Source organism: Sceloporus undulatus, chromosome 4, assembly GCF_019175285.1.
Source record: "Sceloporus undulatus isolate JIND9_A2432 ecotype Alabama chromosome 4, SceUnd_v1.1, whole genome shotgun sequence".
NCBI lineage: Eukaryota > Metazoa > Chordata > Lepidosauria > Squamata > Phrynosomatidae > Sceloporus > Sceloporus undulatus.
The window spans coordinates 57,003,064-57,026,906 of NC_056525.1; the positions used below are offsets into that span (position 1 = coordinate 57,003,064).

Below are 23,843 nucleotides of genomic sequence, written 5' to 3' on the forward strand. Positions count from 1 at the left end.
AGAGAGTTATGATACTGGCTCAGAAAATGCAGTTTCTTAAAAAATGCAAAAAAATATATTCTACCCAATCACTGCTTAACTGCTACATCTGTCTGGAAAATGTAGACAGTATTTTAAGTCACACACCTTTTGAGGAACTCATAGAAAATATGATCCAGAGAATTAGCATTTTAGTAACATTCTTCATTGGGCTTATGGCTGAACTGCAGAGAAAAAATGACAGACACTGTAAAACCTTGAATAAATTGGCCACGCACAGCACATAAATAAAAACAGCACCAATTAAATGTGAATTGTGAAGAAATCTGAATGTCAGAGAAAAAACTCTGATTCCAGAAAAAATATGCTTGCCAATTCTAATAGCATGCCAAGCAGATTCTTTTTATTTTGTAGTCAGATTAGGCAGGAAAAAAAGAGATTAGAAGTACAGAGTCCAACTGGAACTGAATTTGGGACTGTAATTTTCATCCTGCATAAAAATGTTAGCTGCAATGTAAGATGTGGGGACAGGGGAAGGTAAAAAACATTTCCAGAACTGAGAATAATATTTAAAAACTGATAATAGCTGTGATATACATCACAATAATTAAAGAGGCACAAAACTGAAAGAAGATCTTAAGAAATCAGTTAAACAAGAGGAAATTACAGCAAGGTAGCTGGCCAATGGCTCACAAGAAGAAAAAGAAAGCATTTTGGAGCTGCACACCACATGAGGCATCAGCATGTCTCAAACTGAATTATCTGGGACTTTTTCCTGTAGACAAAAGGAGAAACATTACTGGATCCAATATGTAACCTGTCTGTCTCAAGAGTGGTGGTAATTTTGCCTACAGGCTGTGCCACAAGGAATATGGTTCAGAACAAGAGAAGAGAAATTCATTGAATAGAAAACACAAAATGTGTAACTGTCACACTCCAACATGCATACTTGCCTAGTCAAAACATGACATTTGCTGAATGGCTAGAAAGTCAATAGGATTTGGCAAGTAAGCTACAAAATACCGACACCCATTTTTCAATAAATGGTTTTTTATGTACTGGGGTTTTATGTCGTGGAGAGAAGCAGCTTCTGGCCGCTCTGGCCACGATCACGCCGGGACTATGGCGACCTCAAGGCCCATTTCCAAAAACAGCAATCCCAAGCCAGCTGCAGCCAGGAGCTGGTTTATTTCCATTCCTTTTTGATCCGGTCCAAAGGACCAGATCATGACGTCAGAGTGTTTCAGGCCCTAGGCACAGAACCCTACTGGCCTCTTACAGATTCTTTTTCATTGTCAAGATACATATATTTGTAGAAGACCAAAATATATTAACAATTGCTGATACAATCACACTTATGCACATTTAATTTCCCAAAGTATATATTTGCAAATACTTATTCATAGTCAATTACTGATTTCCACACCCTTCTCCCATATTGCCAAGGGAAGACTCTATTGTATCATGAGAGCAACAATGCAGTCACCTATGGCACAGCTGCCTTTTCCTCCTTTGCTCTGGTTATGATTTGGCTTTATACCTCCTGGGGCAGAATTTGTTTCTCAACATATATTTCACTTTGTCAGTTAACCAAGAAGGAAATAAACCGAGGTCATGCTGATAAAAATAGGTTTCAAACTCAATGTTATTTTTTTTAAATATCCTTTTACTTAAACATAAAGTGCGCACACACTTATGTGCACACAGAGAACTATCACAGAAGGCATTAGCTTGGAAAACCTCCACCACTCATTTTTCTGCACTACTGTAAGAGTAAGGCATAAACCTGGATTCACAGTATCAAACACTTCAACCTATTATAATTCCACACATAATTCTGCCCATTTCCAAGCTATTTCCTGGGATGGGAGAAGATAACTGAAAAGGATTAATTAAGAAAAGCAACTTCTTTAAAATATCTATCCACTTTTCAGAGATTTCTTGTTACATACCTTAAAGGTAACCTCTCCTAAACAAGCTACAACCCTCACAGCATCTTTCCTGTGTTGTTTTCTAATCAAGAACTGTCAAAAGGGCATCCAACCATGTCGATGCAGCTTGAAGCCCCCTTGAAAATACACATGCTTTAAGATTAGAATTGGTAGCTACTCTAACCACCTGCTTACATGATGGATCTAATCTATCCATTTAAATAATTACATAAATTGACAAATAACCATACAAAAGATCTAGAAAAATACTTTCAATGAACCTTAAAAATGAATCTTGTCTCATGTTAGAAAGAAAAAAATCAACAATGGTAAACATTTTAGTAATGCTTTGTTCAGTATTACATTCAGAACCACAAGAACAGTGTTAGCTGTGTATTCTAAATATTTGGCAAATCAACTATGTGGATTCCTACTATTCTGTCCTCTCCAGAACCTTAACACAACAGGTTCAAAAACTGGGCAGCATGTGAGGTGGAGGGAAACCGCCCTCTCTTTTTCTATGAAACACAGTGTGAGCACTGACATGAGCACAAGATCTACAGACACTACCAGAGAGTCCAAGCTGCTTATACAAAAGAAACATAGGACCAGAGGCTACAGAAAGATATATACTGTATTTCCTCAATGACATCTACAGAATAAGGAAGGGGGCAGAAAATGAAATTCCTCTGAATAGGATGTCTATATATTAACCTCATTTTGATGTTAAAAGGTCATGCTCTGTGCAGCAAGTATGAGCAGACATCCACTGTACAGGATCTACTTTGTTTTTTCTAAAATACTGAGGTCCACCAAAAGGAACCAGGCGGAGATAGTTGCTTAGGGATGCAGTCAGTTACTACACCCCTTGAGCTATACAGACAGTTTCAAAACTATAGATGAATTATTCCAGATGCTGTAGCATCCACCATATAGAATAGTCTCTCCACTGAGATTATGTGGACTCCAATATCTACCATGTTCTTTTGTTGTCAACTGAAGATCCTTCTGCTTCCCCATGCAATTTCCTGAATGTTTTGCAAATTGTTACCTCAGTTTTTGATGAACTGTTTTTAATGTGTCTTAATGGTTTTCATTATTTTATTCTTTTTTAGATATTCTTTTTATTATACTTTCGAAAACTATTTTAAAATTTCCTAACTAAAAAGCAATACAGAAATTCTCTGGAAAAAATAAATACTGTAAACTGGTCTTCAAGTTGCAAACTATTTAAAAACCAAGAGGTTCCACCAGAATGAATTGCTGTTTATTTTGCAAGATGTTTAATCCACTCTTCTATGACAACATATTCAAACACTGTGTTTTTGTATATGTGTGTGTGTTTGTCTTCAAGTACCAGGTGGTGTAGGCTATACTTCAGAGAGATGAATTTGCCTTGCCTACGAAAATCCTATGAAATTCATGGGGTCACCATAAATTGACAGGTAACTTGAAGGCACACAACACCAACACACACATACAATGCTTTTCTGATCACTTACATATTTTATAAACATTTACATTCAATTGCATCAATATATCCTTGAGGCAAGGAAATTAATATTTCTTTAAAATATTTTTTTCTTTAAAATATTTTTATTGAATGCATAATTTTCATAGTGTAAAACAACATGTATAGGTAAACCAGAAATACAAATACAGACAAAACTACAAAATTACAAAACATTTAAATTACAACTAACCAAAAGACAGAGGTCCAAAACACACTGCAGAATTAATGCAGTTTCAGACCACTTTAATTGCCCTGGCTCAGTGCTAGGGAATCCTGGGAATTGTAGTTTATTGTGGCACCAACACTCTCTTACAGAGAAATCTGAATGTTTTACAAAACCACAGTTCCCACAATTCCTTAGTACTGAGCCAGGACAGTTAAAGTGGTCTCAAACTTGATTATTTCTATAGTGTGTTTTCGATCAAAGGCAAAAGTGATATAGATGACTTCCCATCAAATTATCAAATAATCCTACTTCTTCTAAACTGTATACACTTGTCCCTACATATTTGCTAGGGTTAGGGGCACAAGACCACTGTGAATATGGAAAAACTGCAAATAACAAAAATGCAATGTTTCTACCTGAGCGGACATCTCTCTAGAAATCTCTAGGTCCTCCAGTGCACCTCTGTGGTCAACATCAGACACTGGCCATAGAACTGGATTAGAGAAACTACAAATGTCTAGTAGAGTATTCTCTCTAGGAATTTCTAGGTCTTTCAGTGAAACTTTTAAAGTTGACCACAAAGTTGCACCAGATGACCTAGAAGATATTCCTGGAGCGAACATATTAATCAAATCCATGAATAATCAAATCTGCAAATATCAAAGGCACAAATATGGAGGGATGAGTGTATATTTAGAATGATTTTTTAAAGGATCTGAAGGAAGGGGTGGAAGAAAGATTGGAAGATATTTTTAAGTCATTCTCTCATCTATTTTAACTCTTTCAGGACCAATAGTTTAATTCTCTTCTCTAAAGATGCCATTTTAGACAGCTGTCAAATTTTAAATAAAAAGTATTTGTTTTGTTGCACTTTATCCTTTTCATTACCAGTGACATCACTAAGGTGGTGCGACCCACACCAAGTGACACCCGCTGGGTCCTTCTGGCTTGCAGCAGCGACACAGATCGCCTCAGACTCCACCACCACAGCAAAGCAGAGGGGTGAGCACACCATTTTGGCCACCACCCCCAGCAGCCCCCCCCCCTGCCAGGTGACACCAGTGGGGATGCCACTGTTCATCATTGGGTGTCATTATGTAAGACTTAGATCTACTTTTCATTGTAATTTATCCTCCTGACCACTAGATGCCAATGTTTCTGTCCATCTGGCTTTATTTACGCTAGAGCTAAATGCATTTTAAATGGGAATCAAATTTCCTCCACTCACTTCCTCCTCTACTGCTAAATGGTGATCACTATGATTTGTGTATTGAACAAGTAAATAAAATTCCTCTCTCTCATTTCAGTAGTTCAACCCCTTGAACTGCAATATTCTTATCTTTATCTTACGTTAACTTTGGGATTTCAAATCCACATATAAATTTAAGTTGGAGTTTTAAAATCCTTTTAAAACTCTTCAGTGTTTCCAAAAGCAAAGTATGTTCCTCACTTTTAACTGTTTAAGAATAATTTTGGAGTGCTGAGACAGTTTCTCTCTGACATCGGTTTACTGGTGATTTCACTTGTAGTTTCTGATACTGCTATGTGGCTGAGACCATTCAGGAAACAGAGCTGCCATGCACACCCATGCCCACAACATCCATTAGACTTCCACATGCCTAAACGTGCAAATGCCTGAACAGAACACTTTTGATCAGAACTGGTTTAGGGAGCCAGAAGCCACGTCACATTTCCGATTCGAGCAGAGTTACACCAAATGCTTTATCTCTTATGCTGATGGGATATCATGCCAAAACAGAGATGTGCTAAAAGATCTGTGAAGTTGTGCCAGGACAGTCCTGATATTCAGACAAAATTGTCAGTACAGAGGATTTATGCCAAATCCTCAGGGAGACTGCTGGATGTCCCAAACCTCTCTTCCCACGGTGAATGTGGTTAACAGGGAAGCTAAGAAACATCCACTCCCTCACTGCAGTTATCTATCAATAAGTTTCATAACTAGCTAGAATTCTCTACAGTATTTTGTTTTTCTGCCCTGGGGACTTGACTGAACTGCAACAGCTGGGATGTGAAAAGTCGCTGGTTGCTCAAGCAGAGCAACCAGCTGGATAATGATCAGATGACTTTTGGCAGACTAACCCACATTATAATTTTAACATCAAGTTCCACTTCCAATCAGATGACTTCAGAATAACCTGTCACTCTGCATCCAACACTTCCTCTTGCAAAAGCTGGACCACATAGTTTATTTAGCCCATAGCCTAGCTGTTAGCAGCCAAGAGAACTGATTGACAACACAAGTGGTGTGTACTGTTCAGGTCATCCCTAGATGTCTTGAAGGCTCTCAGTATAGGTGCAGACTCAGGAAACTGCTGCTCCCTCAATTTTACAAGACTTAATTCTGAGCAGATATGCTTATGTTTGCATTGTAGTGCAATGTGAATTACTCCCTTGAAAAGGTGGTACTGCAAACCAAATGTTCTTTTTGAATGGCTTGCAAGATGAACTGTTTAAATCACTGCATGCACGACTGTACGCTGAATGTACAATACTTTCATACTGTATACAATGGCGCAGATAGGGAGCATCTCCAATACAGACCCTACATGCCTACCCAAACCAGCTTTGGAGGGTTGGGAAATCCCCTGTAGATAGTTTTAAGACAGTATGGGGTGCTGCTGCAAGGAGAAGGGGAGCTGAACAAAGTTCCAAAGGCCCTGCCAGTAAAATACTGGATTCAGACCAATTTTAGCCTGAGATATCTGTATTTTTGTTCTCCACCCTCAAAATTTTATCTACATAATAGAACAACAAATTGCATACCCATTTAAACAGCGGATGGATTTCTTACTTTCAACCATGATAGTTATACTGGTTTCTTTAATTTTTTTTAAAATCTCCAAACAGGACAAAAAATGTCTCAAAATGCAGCATTTTTTCTTCCCCTAACCCTCCAAAGCCCCCTAAACCTTCTCCAAACACCAAAAGACAGAGAGAAAATGCCCCAAAATTGGCAAAAAATGGAAGCCAGAAGTGACATCACATCATTTCATGCACGCTGAATCTTGCTGGTATGGCCCGCCAGATTGGTGTTGGGAGGTAAAATCCCCCCACCCCCAATATAGTTATCCATTCCTGCTGTACATATATTCTGTTTATGTAAAGCCACTTCATTTGGCACATCACAAAGGTTTGTAAACCTGGGTAGCCAACTTACAGCTGGATTCTATGCATATGTACTCAGACCCCAACCTCACACTGATTTCAATGGTGCTTATTTCCAACATCTATGCACAGAACTACATTATCAGAGGTATTAAGGATCACTTTAGATACATTTCACAAATTCGAAATCCATGATTTAAATGTTTATTTATAGGAAAACATGACATCATTCCCTTATGTGAACTGAAAAGTGATCTGAACATACAAGTGTTCATATACAAATGCAGCAGGCACAGCAATCTGCAGAGGTGTGCTGTAGCTGTACTTCTCTCTCTCTCTCTCTCTCTCTTGCTTTAAACCAAACAGAAAGTGAACATAATAATCAGTCACTTTCTTCACTGCTTGCTTATTTCCCTGGGCACTTTAAAAAAATCAGTCTTAAAAAGTTTCTCTTTCTTTAGGACAATGATTTATTTAAGAGCCTGAAGAAAACACTATTCAAATTTGCCAGCCACAGAAAAAACTACTCTTGCCACAGTCACACTACAAATTGCTTGGAGAGAATGTTAATTTTATACAGTGATATTTATCCTCAAAACATATTTAAGTGCTGAAAATGTTGGAAAAACTGAAGCTTATGTACTATTAATAAATTTCACTGTTTTTTCAGCTAGCTGACCGGAGCAGGAGGTAGGAGCAAATAGTTAATGAGGTGATGATTGTGATGATAATTCTTATTATTTAAAATGTGCATATCCATAGTAAATAAATAATATGAAAAAAAAGAATGAAAAAGTAATAAGATCATACTCTCTTACAAGGAGATCCTTGTTTTGCCACAAGGATTGATCTGTACTTGGTAAGGGAAAACTGATTTTTTTTCTTCTTTACCAAAGCATACTAGATATTATTTGGCCAACTCTACCAAACCAGTTCCAACAGCAGACAGGCTTTTCCCAGGCTATGCAACAATGGAACAAGGAACGAAATAAACATAGTAAGGCAAGCAGAACTGTAAGTATGCAGTGACCCTTATATAATGTATGGTCAAGCTGTACTCCGTAAAACAGGAATGAGTTATTCATCAACAGACATGTATCATGCTTTTCAACATGTTATTAAGTAACATTCTTAAACACGAGAACACAACGTGTTGCAATTCTCAAATTCCACTCATATAAGGTTAGAATCCAGTATAAGGAAGGTGCAAGTGTCCCCCTCCACTACAGACCTCTGAACACCCCCAAAATCTGCTCTAGAGGGCAGAGGAAAAACTGGTGCTTGTTTCAGGAGGCTCTGAGGCCTCCAAGCAGTTAGACCCAAAAAATTGAATGCTATGGCTAGCGTTGCACTGGATTTAGGTCAATGCTCCATTACAGTCTCTTTCATAAATACAGTGGACCCTTGTTATATGATGGAGTTTGGTTCCAAGATCCCCCGTGGATAACAAAATCTGCGGATGCTCAAATCCCATTAAACAGAATGACATAGCAAAATGGTGTCCCTTATAAAACATGGAAAATCAAGGTTTGATATTTGAAATTTATACTTTTTTTTTGAATATTTTCAAACCAGGGATGCTTGAATCCGTGTATAAAACATCAGTGTATAAGAAGGGCCAACTGTACATTTGAATTAATACTGTACTTTGTTAATGCACCCAGTTATAAAATACATCTATTTGTGCTGCTCTGGATAACAACAGAAAAAGCTTGAAGTTACTTACATTAGGTCTCCCCAGTGAAGGAAGTCCAGAAGGAGCGCATTCTTCATTTGCAGGATCTGAATATCTAATCTGATCTATTCTCATGTAGGAATCATACAAGCCATCTCCAAACCTGGCTGGAAATAACAAGATGGTCAGTCAAAACTAACACCAATTAGTATACAGTATATATTCACATACCATTTTTCATTTTATTTTAAGAAAAGCATAACATTTGCAAAGAATAAAAGCACAGAAACTACTACTACACCTATGGAGTTTATACCAGTGTCTTCAGGTAAACATTTCCTTCGAGTTAGGAATTTTTAAAAAAGAGTAAATTCTCAAAGTGGGACCACATCACTTGCTGAAATTTCTGTCTTAAAATCTTCACTTTAGCAATATACTTTAATCCTCATCCAGACAGATGGGACATTTTAGTCCTCCAGAGTCACATTATTACTATTTTCTTTCTTTTCTTTTTGCAAAATTCATAGAAAGTAGACTTCCAGACATTTAATGACATTGGTTATAGTTCTTCAGGTAATAACATCCCCCAGGTTTTATCAATTTCCCACACTTCTGCTAGTTATTGTGTGTATGTCTGTAAAAATGACAACTATTCAGAACAAACATTTTACCTTATGTGAATGTGTTTTCTGTCTCTGTGTATCTGAGTATTATGGAGTCCCCTTGATTCTGCACCCACAAATACTTCTGTGACTATGGAACCTTTTACACTCTCTAACTTACTCCAGGATTCTTAGAGGGATTAAGAAAGAGTCTAGATTAAGGTACTCAATGGCGGTAATCTTTTTTTAAGTTGCCTGAATAAAAGGTTAAAGAGAAAGGTGGTGGTGGAGGAAAATAATGCTATAATGTCCATTTAAATATGAGATAACAGTCTTTGTAAAGTCAGCAAAATAGGACATATTGTGTGACACTGTTCTTTCAGTATTCATGAATCAATGTCTATTAACTGGAAAGAACTGGTGTCATAAATTCGATAGTCCTCAAAACCACCATATTTAAACATGAACTGAACATAAATTTAATGTTTACTCGTAATAAAGCAGCAATCCTAAACAAACACACACACACACACATACATACACACAGTGGTACCCCCACATTCACTGGGGTTAAGGTTGAAGGATCCCCATGAAGGTGGAAAAACCCCAAATAAGAAAAACTCACTATTCTTTTTACCTAAGAGAACACCTCTCTGGGAATCTCTCTAGACTAGAGCAACTCTGTGGCCAACATCTGCCAGAAGGGGACTGCAGAATCGTGTTGGAGGATGTAAAAATGCCTAGAGAGGTTTTTCCTCTAGTAAGGCCTAAGTCCTCCAGCAAAGCCATACGGTCAATTTCCAACCCAATTGTGCTGGAGAACCTAGAGATTCCAAAAGAGAACGAATGCATCAATCAAATCCACAAATAATTACATCCACAAAAGTCAAAGCTGAAGATGTGGAGGGCTGACTATGTACACACACACACACACACACACACACACACAACCCTGGAGGCAAATCTCACTGAAACCAGTGGAGTTTGCTTCCAGATAAAATGTAACTATTTTCTTAAGATCAACTGTATTTTGTCTAAGATTACCTTGGACTGGATCACATATTATATCCCAGCCAACCCAGATTGCACCCGATTCACTTGAACGCAATGTTTAGATCACACAGACATTATTAGAAGGTATCAGTTCTTTGTGGCAAGTGCCCTGTGTTTATGAACTACATGCAGTGGTCCCTAAACTTGTTGTTGTTGTTGTTATTAAACTGCATTTTCATTAGTCACTATTTTTCCTTTGGTGGGAGGGATGGGCAAGTCTGATTATTTTTTTAAGGTTGCTTTTACTATGTATTTTATCGTATTAACTGTACTTCTGTAACCCGCCTTGATCGGAAAAGAGAGGCGGGATATAAATAAATTATTATTATTTGAAGGGATTTTGGACTTCAGCTCCCAGAATCCCACACCATTGGCCAGTATGGCTGAGGCTTCTGGGAGATGTAGTCCCCCCCCCCAAAAAAAAGCTCTTATTAAAAGGCAGAGTTTGGGGGCTGAGAAACACAGTGGGAGAAGAACAGACTCAAGGACAGAAGAAGGAAAACATCCAAACCCTTTCCTTGCGTTGAAATCCGGCAGAGAGGAGGAGGAGGGAAGCCTGGCCCTGTTTGGTCGGTCTCTTAAAGAGGAGGATGCCTTGGATGCCAGGAGGCCATTGCGAGCCCAAACCCTCCGCCCTCCTTAGGACTAAGGGAAACGTAACAAAGCCTCCGTTGCAAGGAGGAGGAGGAGGAGCCCCGTCGTCGTCGTCGTCGTGGCCCATTGTGAGCCGCCTCCGCTCCAGGAGAGCCGTTGAGACCCGGGCGCTTTGTCTGGCGGCTGCGGTTGCTTTTCAAAAAGCCCCATGCCTCGGAGAGCGACGCCTGTCCCCACAAACAGCCCCCTCCTCTTCCTGGGTCCCATCATCCCCAGCAAGGCTGCCTCCACGCTGGAGGAATAGCCCGGTTCGGCCCGTGTCTGTCCCAGGGCTCCCATGGGATTCCGGGATGCAGCCCAAGTGGCACCCGAAGGAAGGCACACAACGGCCACGACCACAACTGCAGACGCTATTATTATGCCCAAGGGGCCCAGGAGGGGCTCCGAGAGGCCCTCCATTCTGGGCAGAAGGGTTGTCACCCTGGCCATGCCCCCCTCCCTCCCTCGCCCCTCCAGGCCCTTTCCGTGGGAAAAGGGATCGAGTGGATCCCCGCCGCCCTCGGGATCCAAAACACAGCCCAGTTTGAGGCCGCTTTAACTGCCCTGGCTTCCATGCTGTTGGGGAACCCTGGGAAATGTAGTTTTTGTGAGACGCTGAGCCTTCTCTGGTGCCACAATAAACTACAGATCCCATGATTCCCCAACAGCACTGAGATGAGGGAAGTTAAAGCGGCATCAAACTGGATTATGATATGCCAGGGCCGACCGGGCGCCACGGAGCGGAGGACGCCCAAGAGAAAATGTAGGGCAGGACAGAATACAAGCTTGCTCTTCCCAGAATTCCACGGCCATCGAGCCGAGGCAGCTAAAGAACTGGCGTCAAACCGGGTTAATAAGGCCTGCAGTGTGGACGCAGCCTGAGCCACGCTCCCAAGGGAGGACCTTTCGGAGGAGCTCCTCCTGAAGAGAGAGAGAGAGAGAGAGGGTCGGGATGGAGGGCGCTCCCGGGGAAAAGGAGGACGCAGCAGGCTCACCCCACTGGGGAGGACGGCATGTAGGACGCGTCCGAGGAAAGGCAGGCAGGCAGGCAGGCCGAGCAGAGGCCGGGAGGCAACGCGGGCAGGACCGGCCCTGACCCGGGAGCCCATCGGAGCCCCACGCGACCACGGCGCCGCCATTTCCTTTGCGGTGGGGGCGCCATCTTCGCCCGGGACCCCCTCCCTCCCTCCCTCCCTCCCTCGGCGCCTGTTACCTGCGGGAAGGGGCCCCTCCGGCTTCCGGCTGAGGAGCATCATGGCGGCCGGGGGGGAGCCCTCCAGCCCTGCGCCCCATCACCCGCCTCGCCTCGCCTCGCCTCGCCTCGCCTGGGCTCCTCTGCTCTGACTGAGGCAGCTTCCAGGCTCAGGGCGCGGTTGCTAAGGGAACCTCCGCTTGGGCCGCTCGCTCTGCGCCTGCGCACTGCAGGCAGGGAGGGAGGCAGGGAGAGGGCTCCTGAGGGGAATGAGGGCGCTGCGTCCACATTGGAAGGATAATCCGGCTTGGGAGCGCTCTGGGCCTTGTAGAGTAGGAGTGGGAAGGGCAGCTATGAGAGAACCGGAAAGAGTCGTATTATTCCCCATCAGCAAGGGATGCCAGATGTGAAGGAAATGGATCAGAAGGAACCCCATCCATTGGAGAAGAGTGCTGAGGGTCCCATGGACAGCCAAGAAGACCAGCAACTGGGTCCTTGAGCAGATCAAGCCTGGAACCTCCTTGGGTTGGAAGCCAAAATGACTGAATTGAGGCTTTGTACTTTGGCCACATCAAGAGAAGGCAGGACTCACTTGAGAAGTCAGTGGAGTTTATCACACGGAAGGAAATGAAAAGAAAGTGGGGCCAGAACACATTCATGGGAATTCGCAGGTTCAGCTAATTTACGTGAATTCAAATTGCATTCGAACTGACTTCCCATTGCCTGAAAATAGCTTCCTATTTCCCAAAATTGCATGTGACCACCTCTCACACAATAACGTGAGACCCCTTGCTTGCGTTTGGATTGCCATTGGATGATACTTCCAGTTTCCCTTGTCTGATAACGTCCAGTGATGCTAGGAAAGGCAGAAGGCAGGAGAAAGCGAGGGAAACCCCAGGACAGATGGCTAGACTGCATCAAGGATGCCACAGTCCTGAATTTACAGGGCCTGAGCAAAGCAGAGGAGGAAAGGGGGTCTTGGAGATGGGTCGCCAAGAGTCAAGGTTGACTTGAGGGTGATTAACAACGACAACAGCAACAATATGGTAAACACAAACAAGAGGGTGTTTTACTGGAGAGGAGGGCCCCTCAAACTGTGTTGATCTAGGGTGGGCTGACATTTCTTCTTATTATTATTATTATAGTACTTATACCCCAAACTTCAGCCCTAAAGGCTATCAGAGCAGCTTACAATTATTAGATTGAAAGATTTGTGGATAATAGCAATAGATCGCCAACAAACCATAGCAGTAACAAGTGCTTTGCCCCTCCTTCTTAAGCTTATGGAACAAATCTTAAAAAGAACCTAGGGGAAGATATTCAAGTGAAAAAACAGAGTTATGTTCTAGTACTGAAAATAAGATCCCAGACTGAAATGCATCCTGTTTCTTAACATGAAGTAAGTGTACATGCACAAACAGAGAAACCTTGAGTGAACATTTTAGTTGAGATACTTGAGGGTCCTAACAAAAAAGCACCCACAAATCTGAAGTCTGTTGACTTCTTGTTACAGAGGCTATAGGTTTAGACAAATAAGTGAGTTGTCCCTAAGATGCTTTTATCGCATGCCAGTAAAAGTGGAAGGTTTTATATGACAAAAACATTTAAGGAAAAGAAATCTCAGATAAATATCACCTCTTGGGCTCTATACAGAACTTCTGCGCTTTGGTACAAAAAGGGTTTGGAATGCAGAGAACAATCTTGCTTGTATAAAAGCTGATTCTGTATTAAGAATGGAAAATATTGCCATTATCTTAAACATTTTAGGCTGCAGTGTCACTCCAGAGGTAAAATGGGTGAGTGCAGGCTGCCGTTTTGGGGCGGATCAGTAATTCAATCATTGGCGTTTATGGTACTTTTCAAGGACATATTAACTGTTTTGCAGATGCAAAGCTGCAAGCCATCTGGTGTTATTAGCAGGGATAACACCCCTGTTCAAGTCTTTTTGGGCATACATGCTGCATCACACCATTTGACTGAAGGAAAACAAAAGAAGGACTCTTCCATCTGTGGGTGTTTGTGCCTTCAAGTCACCTGTCAGTTTGGGGCAACCCCATTAATTTCATAGCCTTTTCCTAGATTACTTAGAGGTGGTTTAGACAGTTCCTTCCTCTGCAATGTAGCCTACAGCACCTGGTATTCATTGGCAGTCTCCCATCCAAGTACTAACCAGGACTGACCCTGCTTAGCTGATCAGATGGGATCTGGTCCTTTTAGAGTACGGTATTTAAGTCACCTAGCTTTTAACTTTTCAGATTATGTTCTTCAGGATTATGTCATTGGTTCTATTTGAATGTTTTATGTTCCTTTTCCCATAAGTGGGTGCATTGCAGGGCAGCCCATTATTGTGTGGATCATGTCACAGGCACATTTTCCTTCCACACAGATCACAAAAGGCCAGGCCAGCTGGGCTCTACATTGAAAGATGGGGGCAGGTCAGTCAGGTTGTCACTCAAGATGCACGGCTAATGTTTGTATTTTCTGGTAACCCTTAAAAAAAAGGAAAGAAAAGCAAATCTCACAAGAGTTGTGAAATTGCACTCTCTACAATAGCAGAAAAGTGAAATAGTGTCATATAAGCATAAAGACTGTTGGATACCTTGGGCCCTTTCACACTACACAGCTGAAGTGCTATGCTTCCACTTTAACTGCCACGGCCCCATCCTATGCAATCCTAGGATTGTAGTTAACTACATTAAGAGTGCTGACTCTCCACATCTCAAATTCTCATTTTTATGCTGCAAAGATATCCCAATTTTAAAATGTCTTTAATTGTTCCAAGGGACTCTGAGAATGTTAGTTTTGTTGAGGAGGTAATATTTCTCTGGTAGAACTCCTAGCTTCTTTAGAACTACACTTTCTAGGGAGTACTTGGAAGAAAGGCATGTTAGTTATTATTTGTTGGCCTTGTATGTCTCCAAGTCATTTTTTACTTATGGCAACCCTAATGTGAACCTATCATAGAGTTTTCTTAGCAAGTTTTTTTCAGAGGGGGTTTGCCATTGCCATCCTATAATTATGCATTACGTGTGAAATGGACTTCACTTTTTTTAAAAAAAGAAGAAGTGCACACTCTCCACATACCGCATCTACATTTTTACACACCTTGCTTGATTCAGAAGAGAAGGAGATCATTCCAATATATTCTGTCTCAGAAACACACACTCCGTTCCCCTTTCATACAAACTGACATATATTTGAAAACAGGAAAGCAATAAATAATAGCTAGAAAAATCAAAATATTGAGAGACACTTCAAAACAGGAGGTGTGGGGAGAGGGAGGGAGTAGCATGTATGCAGCTTAACAATCTGCTCATTCCTGTTGAAATAATGTTTAGTTTGGAAAATATAGATTATGTGACTCTCCTAGTTTTCAAAGCTATTTTTTAAATTAAACGAGTGAACTGTGGGTATTTTTAAAGAGTCACAAAATTGGTAAGGCTAAAAACAATAAAAACTATATAAAACAACTTAACACTTGAGTAACTACTTTGTAATGCCTGGATTTAAGATTTTTTTGGATAAATTTTTCCTTTGAAAGGATCTTTAGAAGGATTTTATGTAAAACAAATCCATTTGGCAAAGCCAGACTGTGCAATGTGCATGTATACAAACAATTAAATGGAGCTATTTCTGGAGAGACTTCTTTTTCAGGGTAATGAGGAGGCTGTTTCTCCCAAGACATTTCACAGCACCGAATCTTAAAGTTGGAAAGGACCACAAGGGCCATAAAGTCCAATACCCCACCATACAGGAATACACAACTAAAGCACTTCTAAAAATGTCCATCCAACCTATTCCAATATATTTCACTACTGAACAGTTCTTGCAGTAAATAAATTCTTCCTAATGTTTAGGCAGAATCTTTTCTTGTAATTAGAGCCCATTTTTTCATGTTCTGGTTTCTGAAGAAGCCAAACAAAACAAAACACAAAGCTCACTTCATATTCTACATGACATCCCTTGAGATATTTAAAGGTAGTTATCATGTCCCCTTTCAGTTTTCTCTTTTCCAAGCTAAGCATACCCAGATCCCTAAATTGTTCCTCATAGGGCTTGGTTTCTAGACCTTTTCACCCTTTTCTGGACACATTCTAACCTGTTGATGTCCTTGAACTGTGCTGCCCACAATTGGACATACTATTCCAAGTGAGGTTTGACCAAACCAGAATAGAGTGGCTATACTAAATTTTTCTCCATCTAGACACTGTACTCTTATGGATATAGCCCAGAACTGCATGGACTTTTTAGCTACCATATCACATTTTTAGCTTGTGATTTATTAGGAGGTCATTCACACTGATGTTTTTTTTTCACAGAGAGATTCACATCTGTATATTGATTCAAAATCAATTCATCGTTCTCACTACATTTTAAGGCAGCAAATCACTCAGTAGCATTTAAATCCTATTTGAAGGTCCCATTCGCCACCATCCTGAATCAAAATGGAGGTACCTCCATTTCCTGAACAGTGGCTGTGCAATCTGAATCGATCCAATAGTGCATTCACACTATTGGAGATGCGAAATGTTGCAGTTCTTAAAAAAAGAACCACTAAGGGATCCGGTACCAAATGCACTGGTTTAAATGGGCTTTTCAGTGCCACCTCCCCACAAACTGTGCTGAGGCAACTTGGAGAAAGAACACAACAACAAAATCAGAATAATATCTTCTCCTCAATAAGAAATCCTGCTCTTCATTATGTAGTGTGAATTTTTTTATCCTTCCATCCATCAATTTATTGATATTGTATATATAAAATACATCCTGTCTTTCCCCCAGATTGAGACTCCTTCACAAATCATGTCCCGTTTCTCTCTATGCAGCCTTCTCCTTAGTTTAAACTTTACCACCCAAGACTTGTGAAATGTTTGAGTCTGCTAAAAGTGTGAGACCCAAGCTACTATTGTTGTGACCAGTTCTTAAGTCACTGCATTGGAGAGATGCAACTTTGTCCTTAACAGGCTCTGGATCTGTTGCCACTAGCCATATTTGCGAATCCTGCCACAGCTACCATCCCATGCAGTCAGACGGTGGTCCATTGTTATTAATCCTTGGGGCAAAACAGTCTGAGGAGCCAGAATGATTGGGTCATCTGTAAATTCTTAAAACAGGTTTTATTTTAGGCTGTCTGCGAACTCAGCGATGCTGCAAAAATCCTAGGATTGTCCTGGAGCCTTCAGGGTTTAACAACTAATCCCCAAGACACTGCTACGCTGTGAGCAATCCATTAAAAATGTTAGGGAATTTGTAACATGGATTCTGAAACGAGGAGGCTGGTTGATTTATGGAAACTTGAATAACAATAACAATGTGTAATTATTGCCTGCAACACATGCTGAACCTTATTTTTAATAGAGACAAACTTCTCTGTCTATGGCCCCATACAGACAGGCCAAAATAAAGCTGCTTTGAGTCGCTTTGGAGGTATGCTGTTTATATAATGCATGCGTACTAAGAGTCCAGAAGCTGCACCAAAGCCACAATCCAGTCCTGGTGCATGCATCATTTAAACAGCATATCTACAAAGTGACTCAAAGCAGCTTTATTTTGGCCTATCTGTATGGGGCCTATGGTAAATTAATTTTTGGGTTACATAGCTTTTTTTTAAATGGAGTAAATAAAATGTTATGAAATATCCAGGGTGAAAAGCACCCAGATAGTGCTATATGAGCATCCAACATCCTGAAACTGTTTTTTTTTAGTTGCTTCACATGACTGCATATCCAGTAAACTGACTGGTCAAATATTTTTATTTAAATCTCTATCTGATCACAATCAAATATAGTTACATAGTCCTTGAAGCCCAATAAGCCATATACCGGGATTACCCCTGAGTTTTAAAAAAAGATCTGCATCGTCAATAGTGTGAATAAATGATATGAAAACGTTGCATGCCTTGAATGTGTTCCAAATGCACCTGCATCATTAACTCCATTTTTATTTGAATGTGAGCAGCCAAACTCAGAGATGCACATCAATGCAATTCCATAGTGTGAATAACAAACCTAGGAGGCGTGAGTGAGATGATTTGCATTGCCGTGCTAAAAAACCCGACATCCGAATGACCCCTAGTTTGCTGATTTTTTACCATTACATATGCATGGTAGGAGGCACCACTAAACAGCCTGGCTCTCACATTCTGCACTAACTGAAATTTCCAGACCAAGCCCATTGAACTTTGCATCCTAGGGTGATGCTACACAGAGTACCCAGATGGGAAAATATGAGTCACCCCAACCTCCCATCTCACTTAGTTCTTAACAATACGTGTTAAGTTCTCTCATGCCTTATCAAATCATAAATGGGTTGGTTTTTATTATGTACCAAACTGGCATTAAACATTAACCAGCAAGTCACAAATATTAGTACCATCTGTGACACAATGTCTATTAAAAACATTTTAACAAATCAGTGGCAACCGGAATTCTTATTAGTACAGTAATGAGACAAGTAAATCACATGACAAAATGCTCCAAAATCCAATTTTGAGGTGGTGACAGCAGTGCTCCTCTTCATTCATTTGTGAGGCTTGTGAGAGACATGGCTGGAGAGAGATACAAGGATCTGTGACATGGGGGGGGGAGGAGGAGGAGGTATGGATTCACGCCAAGTGCTACACTTGGATTCCTGCCATGTCACAGAATCTCATGTCTTTCTCCAGCTGCATCTCCCTCCAGCCTTGCAAATAATGGTATGTTTTTAGGCTCAAAATACTGCAACACAGACTTCAGTCATGAATGGAGAGAGACAGCAGAGGTGCATGATAAATACATTATATGAGTATTTCGAACTTTTGGGGGGGCATGTCCTCCATTTTTATTGAATGTCCTACATTTTGTGGTGCCTTGTCCTCCTTTGCGGTTAGGAAATCTGGTCAAACTGGCCAAACTCAATGGTGTGTGTGTGTGTGTGTGTGTGTCATGGGCCTGAATCTACAAGAACTAAGCAAAGCAGTGGAAGATGGGGTGTCGCTGCGTCTGCACCACTGGAACAATCCAGTTTGACACCACTTCAACCACCATGGCTCCATGCTACAGAATCTTAGGAACTATAGTTTGTTGTAGCACCAGAGCTTTCTGACAAAGAGAAGGATGAATGTCTCACAAAATCACAACCCCCAGAATTCCAAAGCGTGGAGCCATGACAGTTAAAGCAGGTGTCAAACCAGATTATTTCTGCAGGGCTGTAGAAATAATGCAGTTTGAGACCACTTTAACTGCCCTATCTCAAGGCTGGGGAATGCTGGGAACTTTAGTTTAGTGAGACATTTAGCCTTCTCTGTCAGTGAGTTCTGGTGCCACATTAAACTACAATTCCCAGGATTTCCTAGCATTGAGCCAGGGCAGTTAAAGTGGTCCCAAACTGGGTTATATCTGCAGTGTGTTCAGGACCTTAGGCTGTATTCACTGAGGAAATAATCTGATTTGGCTCCACTTGAACAGCTGTGGCTCCGTGCTATGGAATTCTGGGAATTGTAGTTTGTTGTGGCACCAGAACAGAGCCACAAACAAATTTAAACAATCTAAATGATAAACTTTCCATTTCTTATGATAGCACTGCTAAGATTGCATTGACGTTGGGGAAAGCATTGACATGAGTCCAGCATCCCAGGGCATGTCCTCCATTTCAACTTTCTGTCCAGCCAGGAGGAATTCCAAAAGGTCTTCCCTTTTAAGCCTGACTAAGAAGCATGGGTTTACATTCCTATGAGAGGAGCTCTGGTGCCGCCACAAACTACCATTCCCAGAACTCCATTAGCAGCATGAAGCCATGGTAGTTAAAGCAGTGTCAAACTGCGTTATTTTTGCTGTGCGGATGCAAATGGCAGCTCCCCCCCCCTCAGCCTATCAGGCCTTGTCTTGTGTGTATGTGTGTTTGTGGTGCTGCCACTAAAGAAGGAGGCAGCCATGGCAGGCCTCTGTGTGTTGCTGCACGAACCGGTTTCAGGGTTGCACCACAAAATGGCCGCCTCCATTCTGTGAGAAGGAAGGAAGAGTCCTGAGCTGGACCTCGCCGTTCTGCTGCCTCTGGACCTTACTGTCGCCATTTGGAGGCTGGGGGTTGCTGGGACCATGTTTGCCAAAGCCTTCAGGGTGAAATCCAACACGGCTATCAAAGGGTCTGATAGGTGAGCCTTGCTTGTGTTGTGTTTCCCTCCCCTTTCATTTTATTCCAGGTGCTTGTTTATCTTCACCCTTTAAGGCTGCTTTGCTCTTGTTGGCTATACAGTACAGTATTTGTAACCCGCCTCGATCCGTAGGGAGCGGCGGGATATAAATAAAATTTGTTGTTATTATTATTAGTATTATTATTAACCTCGCACGATATGAGGGATTTACATAACGTTTCTGCGTATTGAAAAGGTCCAAAACACACTAAAAAAATAATACATCCCAGTTTGAGACCGCTTTAACTGCCCTGGCTTCAATGCTAGGGAATTCTGGGAACTGTAGTTTTTGTGAGACATTGAGCCTTCTCTGTCAGAGAGAGAGAGCGCTCTGGTGCCACAATAAACTACTGTTCCCAGGATTCCCTAGCACTGATCCCAGGGCAGTCAAAGCGGTCTCAAACTGGATTATTATTTCTGCAGTGCGTTTTGGACCGAAAAGGAAAGTCTGCTTTTAAAATGGAAACTCATAAACAGATGTGTCCTCACAGCAAAATGGAGGGCCTCCAAGAAAAATGGAGGACATGACCAAATGGGAGCTCAAAACACTCATAGAAATATAAATTCTTCTTAATCTGTTTTAAAAGGGAGGACCTTTTGGAATTACTCCTGGACATACGCTTGAAATGGAGGACATGCCCTGGAAAAGGAGGACATCTTGTCACCCTGCCCAATTCAGATGTAGAACATGACCAAATGAAAGTTCAAAACACTCATAGAACTATAAATTCATGCTTCTTAGTCGGTCTTAAAAGAGAGGACATTTTAGAATTCTCCTGGACATACGCTTGAAATGGAGGACATGCCCTGGAAAAGGAGGACCTCTGGTCAGCCAGGACTCATGCAAATGCTTTCCCCAACATAAATGCAGTCTTAACAGTGCATTGTATAAAATGGAAAGTTTATCATTTAGTTTGTCTCAATGGTTTTGTCTTTATAGCAATTTAAAGTTATAAGTAAGGATTGTCTGACCAGTATATTTGGAGGCACATCTTTTAAACTTTTCTTAAGAAACAGCACTTTGTTTTATTTTATCGAATCTCTGTTTAACTGATAAATCTTAAACTGTGATCAATGCAATTGAATGTGAATGAGTGTCAGTCTCTCTCTATCTGAATTCTGTTGTTTTTAGGGATGCCATAAGTCGTTTCTGACTTATGACATCCCTAAAACGAACAGAGTTTTCTTGGCCAGTTTCTTCAGAGCTTGCTTCCCGCTGAGGTTAAGAAAGTATGATCTGTCCAAGGCCACCCAGTAGGTTTCCGTGGCTGAGCCAGGATTTGAACCCTGGCCTCCAGAGTCATAGTCCAGAACTCAAATCACTACACCACACTGGCTCTCATCTGAACCCTACATAGTATCCTAGTTGTGCACATACTGGGTATAGATTTTAAAATGTAGTAGTATAATTGCACAAGTTCTCTTAGATTTGCCTTTGCCTATCCATTCTTCTTTTCAGTGCATCAAACACTAATTACAACATGCAACTATTCCAGATGGAATCTTCCGATCAAGAAATTTTTTAGCATTTGTAGCTAGAATGTGCTGTTACAGAATTTTATCTGATTGTTATACAGCCAGTCCCCCATAACCATGGATTTTTTATCCACGGATTCAACCATCTATGGTTTGCAAAATATTTTAAACACAGTGTGCCCACTTTATACACGGCTTTGAGCATATGCACTTAAGCCGCGGGGAGTGCGTGGGGCGCAAGGGATGGCGCAGCCCATTCAGATGAATGGGGTGTGTGCCGCCATGTGCATGAGCCCCATTCAAATGAATGGGGTTCCAGCATAGGCAGAATTCGCCTTATGCGGAGGTCCAGAATGGATCCCCTGCGTAAGGCAAGTGTCCACTGTACTGTATATATAAATGTATAAAATGTATAAATAAAACTTTGATGTTGCCATTTTAAATAAGGGATGCCATTTTACTATGCCATTGTATCTAATGGGATTTGAGCTTCCATGGATTTTGGTATCCATGAGGTGCTTTGGAACCAAAACGCAGCGGATACCAAGGGCTCGCTGTATTTGATTAGGGAATATTTCTGTTTCTTAATTTACATTGCCTTCCGTTTTCTACACTCAGTTTAAAATATGCAAAATATTACAGTTGTAACATTCAAGTAGCAGATTCACATTCTGTTGTACTTACACTCCTTTCCTCTGCTCACTAGTCATAAATGTAAAAGCTACATTTCAGCCACCCTAAATGCCATAACCACATATGGAAGAAAGTATTCTCTGTATGATAGTATTGAACCATAATGTTTTCTTGAGTATAGGCACTGTCAAGTGGGCCAAAATATATGCAGAAGAACACAGAACTAGGACTCTACCCTTCACAATAAGCTTTGCCCCCCCCCTCAGCATACACCCACACATTCCAGAGAGGATCTTCTGTGCCAAAAAGGGCAATTCTGGAAGACCCAGAGGTAAATATTCTGCCTTAGGACTGTCTGGAGGCCATACCAATTGCCAAAAACTCAACCTTTCTCCCAACTGTAAATAGTCAGAAGTCCAGTTCTGGTTTTGAAAAATTGGTATTTTAAAATGTTGGATAATACCTATTTCAGTGCAACCTGTTTAAAAAGCAAATTGCCTTTTTTGTTGTTGGGGATCATACAAATAGTTTGGGAAGTGCATGTAACTCAAGGTTGTAATTTGCCAAAGGTGAAATTTCAGGGTGAGACTATTTAGGTGATGCGTATAATAACATATAGTGTATGCGATTGACCTTTGTAGGAGGAAACTGCGAAATGATGTTGCAGCAACATTTCCATCCCTCACTTCTGAACAGTTATCTGAGGTTGTCCCAAATAAAGAGGAGTTGAATATTATTAAATTATACACTCACAAAGGAGATGCTGTCACAGTTTATGCCAACGTCAAGAATCCAATCCTTTTTGAAGTGGAGAAGACAATGTATCCCACAGGTATGGAAAGAGGTTACAAAGAACAGTTTGTTACTGTGGGACCAGGAAAGTTTTAATTGGGTTATACTTTTGTTTAATTGCATCATAATTTTAAACCTCATTTCTACATATAAAATAGGAAGAGTGTTCCATTACTTCTCTGTTATGTTATACTGTATATGTATGTATGTGCCTTCAAGTCACCTATTGACAGATCGTGGCCATGAAATTCCTAGAGTTTCCTTAGCCAAGGGATAATCAGAATTGTCAATGCCTTCCTCTGAAATATAGCCTACAGCCCCTGATATTCCTTATAGTCTCCCGTCCAAGTACTAACTAAAGTTGATCCTGCTTAGCTTCATTAATCAGACAGGATCTAGTATCTTCAGGGTATTCAGGTCTATGTAAATATATTCAGCCAGACATAGGTGGCATATGTTCATATACTACCCCTGAAACATTGTTTTACTTTGAAATCCTGTAGAACCCTGCCAATGGAATGGGATTTCAAGACCTCAAGAGGTCATAATACAGCGTGGCTTGAAGAAGGATCCCCATGCTAAATCCAGAGGGCCATCTTCTTTGTTATGGATAAGAGTTCATTGGGGGGTACTGCTACACATCCTTGTTACTTTTCCAAAATTTTGAATGTAACTGCATGTGTACATTTTTCTAACATGCTTAACATTTCTCTGCCAGAGACCCAGGCATCAGTTCATATCCTGGCTAGTAACCAGGGTGACTCCTATGAATTCACATCATAACGTGAGAGAGTATGACTTGTTCAAGGTCACCTAAGGGGTTTCATGGTCGAGCCAGGAATCGAACCCTGGTCTCCAAAGTTGTAGTCCAACGCTCAAACCTATACATCTTGCTGGCTTTC

At 41.1% G+C, this 23,843-nt stretch overlaps 2 protein-coding genes across 9 annotated transcripts in view; one reads left to right on the forward strand and one right to left on the reverse strand.

The window, feature by feature from the left end:
* DYRK3 (dual specificity tyrosine phosphorylation regulated kinase 3) overlaps nt 1-23,843 on the reverse strand; it is a 46,465-nt gene that overhangs the window by 7,386 nt on the left and 15,236 nt on the right. Inside the window, exons 1-3 of one of the 8 annotated variants that reach the window (XM_042462879.1) lie at nt 11,892-11,990; nt 10,557-11,599; nt 8,442-8,557 (exon numbers count right to left, since the gene is read on the reverse strand). In XM_042462879.1, the coding sequence (XP_042318813.1) occupies nt 8,442-8,525 (84 nt within the window). In that variant the 5' untranslated portion in view covers nt 8,526-8,557; nt 10,557-11,599; nt 11,892-11,990. Of the gene's footprint in view, nt 1-126; nt 204-8,441; nt 10,534-10,556; nt 11,846-11,891; nt 12,066-23,843 lie in introns of those variants that run through there. The other 7 variants (XM_042462875.1, XM_042462877.1, XM_042462874.1 and 4 more) reach the window with 7 other exon arrangements.
* Nucleotides 19,760-23,843, forward strand: part of EIF2D (eukaryotic translation initiation factor 2D) — a 29,010-nt gene continuing 24,926 nt past the window's right edge. The window contains exons 1-2 of the mRNA XM_042462883.1: nt 19,760-20,001; nt 22,791-22,981. Of these exons, the coding sequence (XP_042318817.1) occupies nt 19,946-20,001; nt 22,791-22,981 (247 nt within the window). The 5' untranslated portion in view covers nt 19,760-19,945. The remainder of the gene's footprint in view (nt 20,002-22,790; nt 22,982-23,843) is intronic.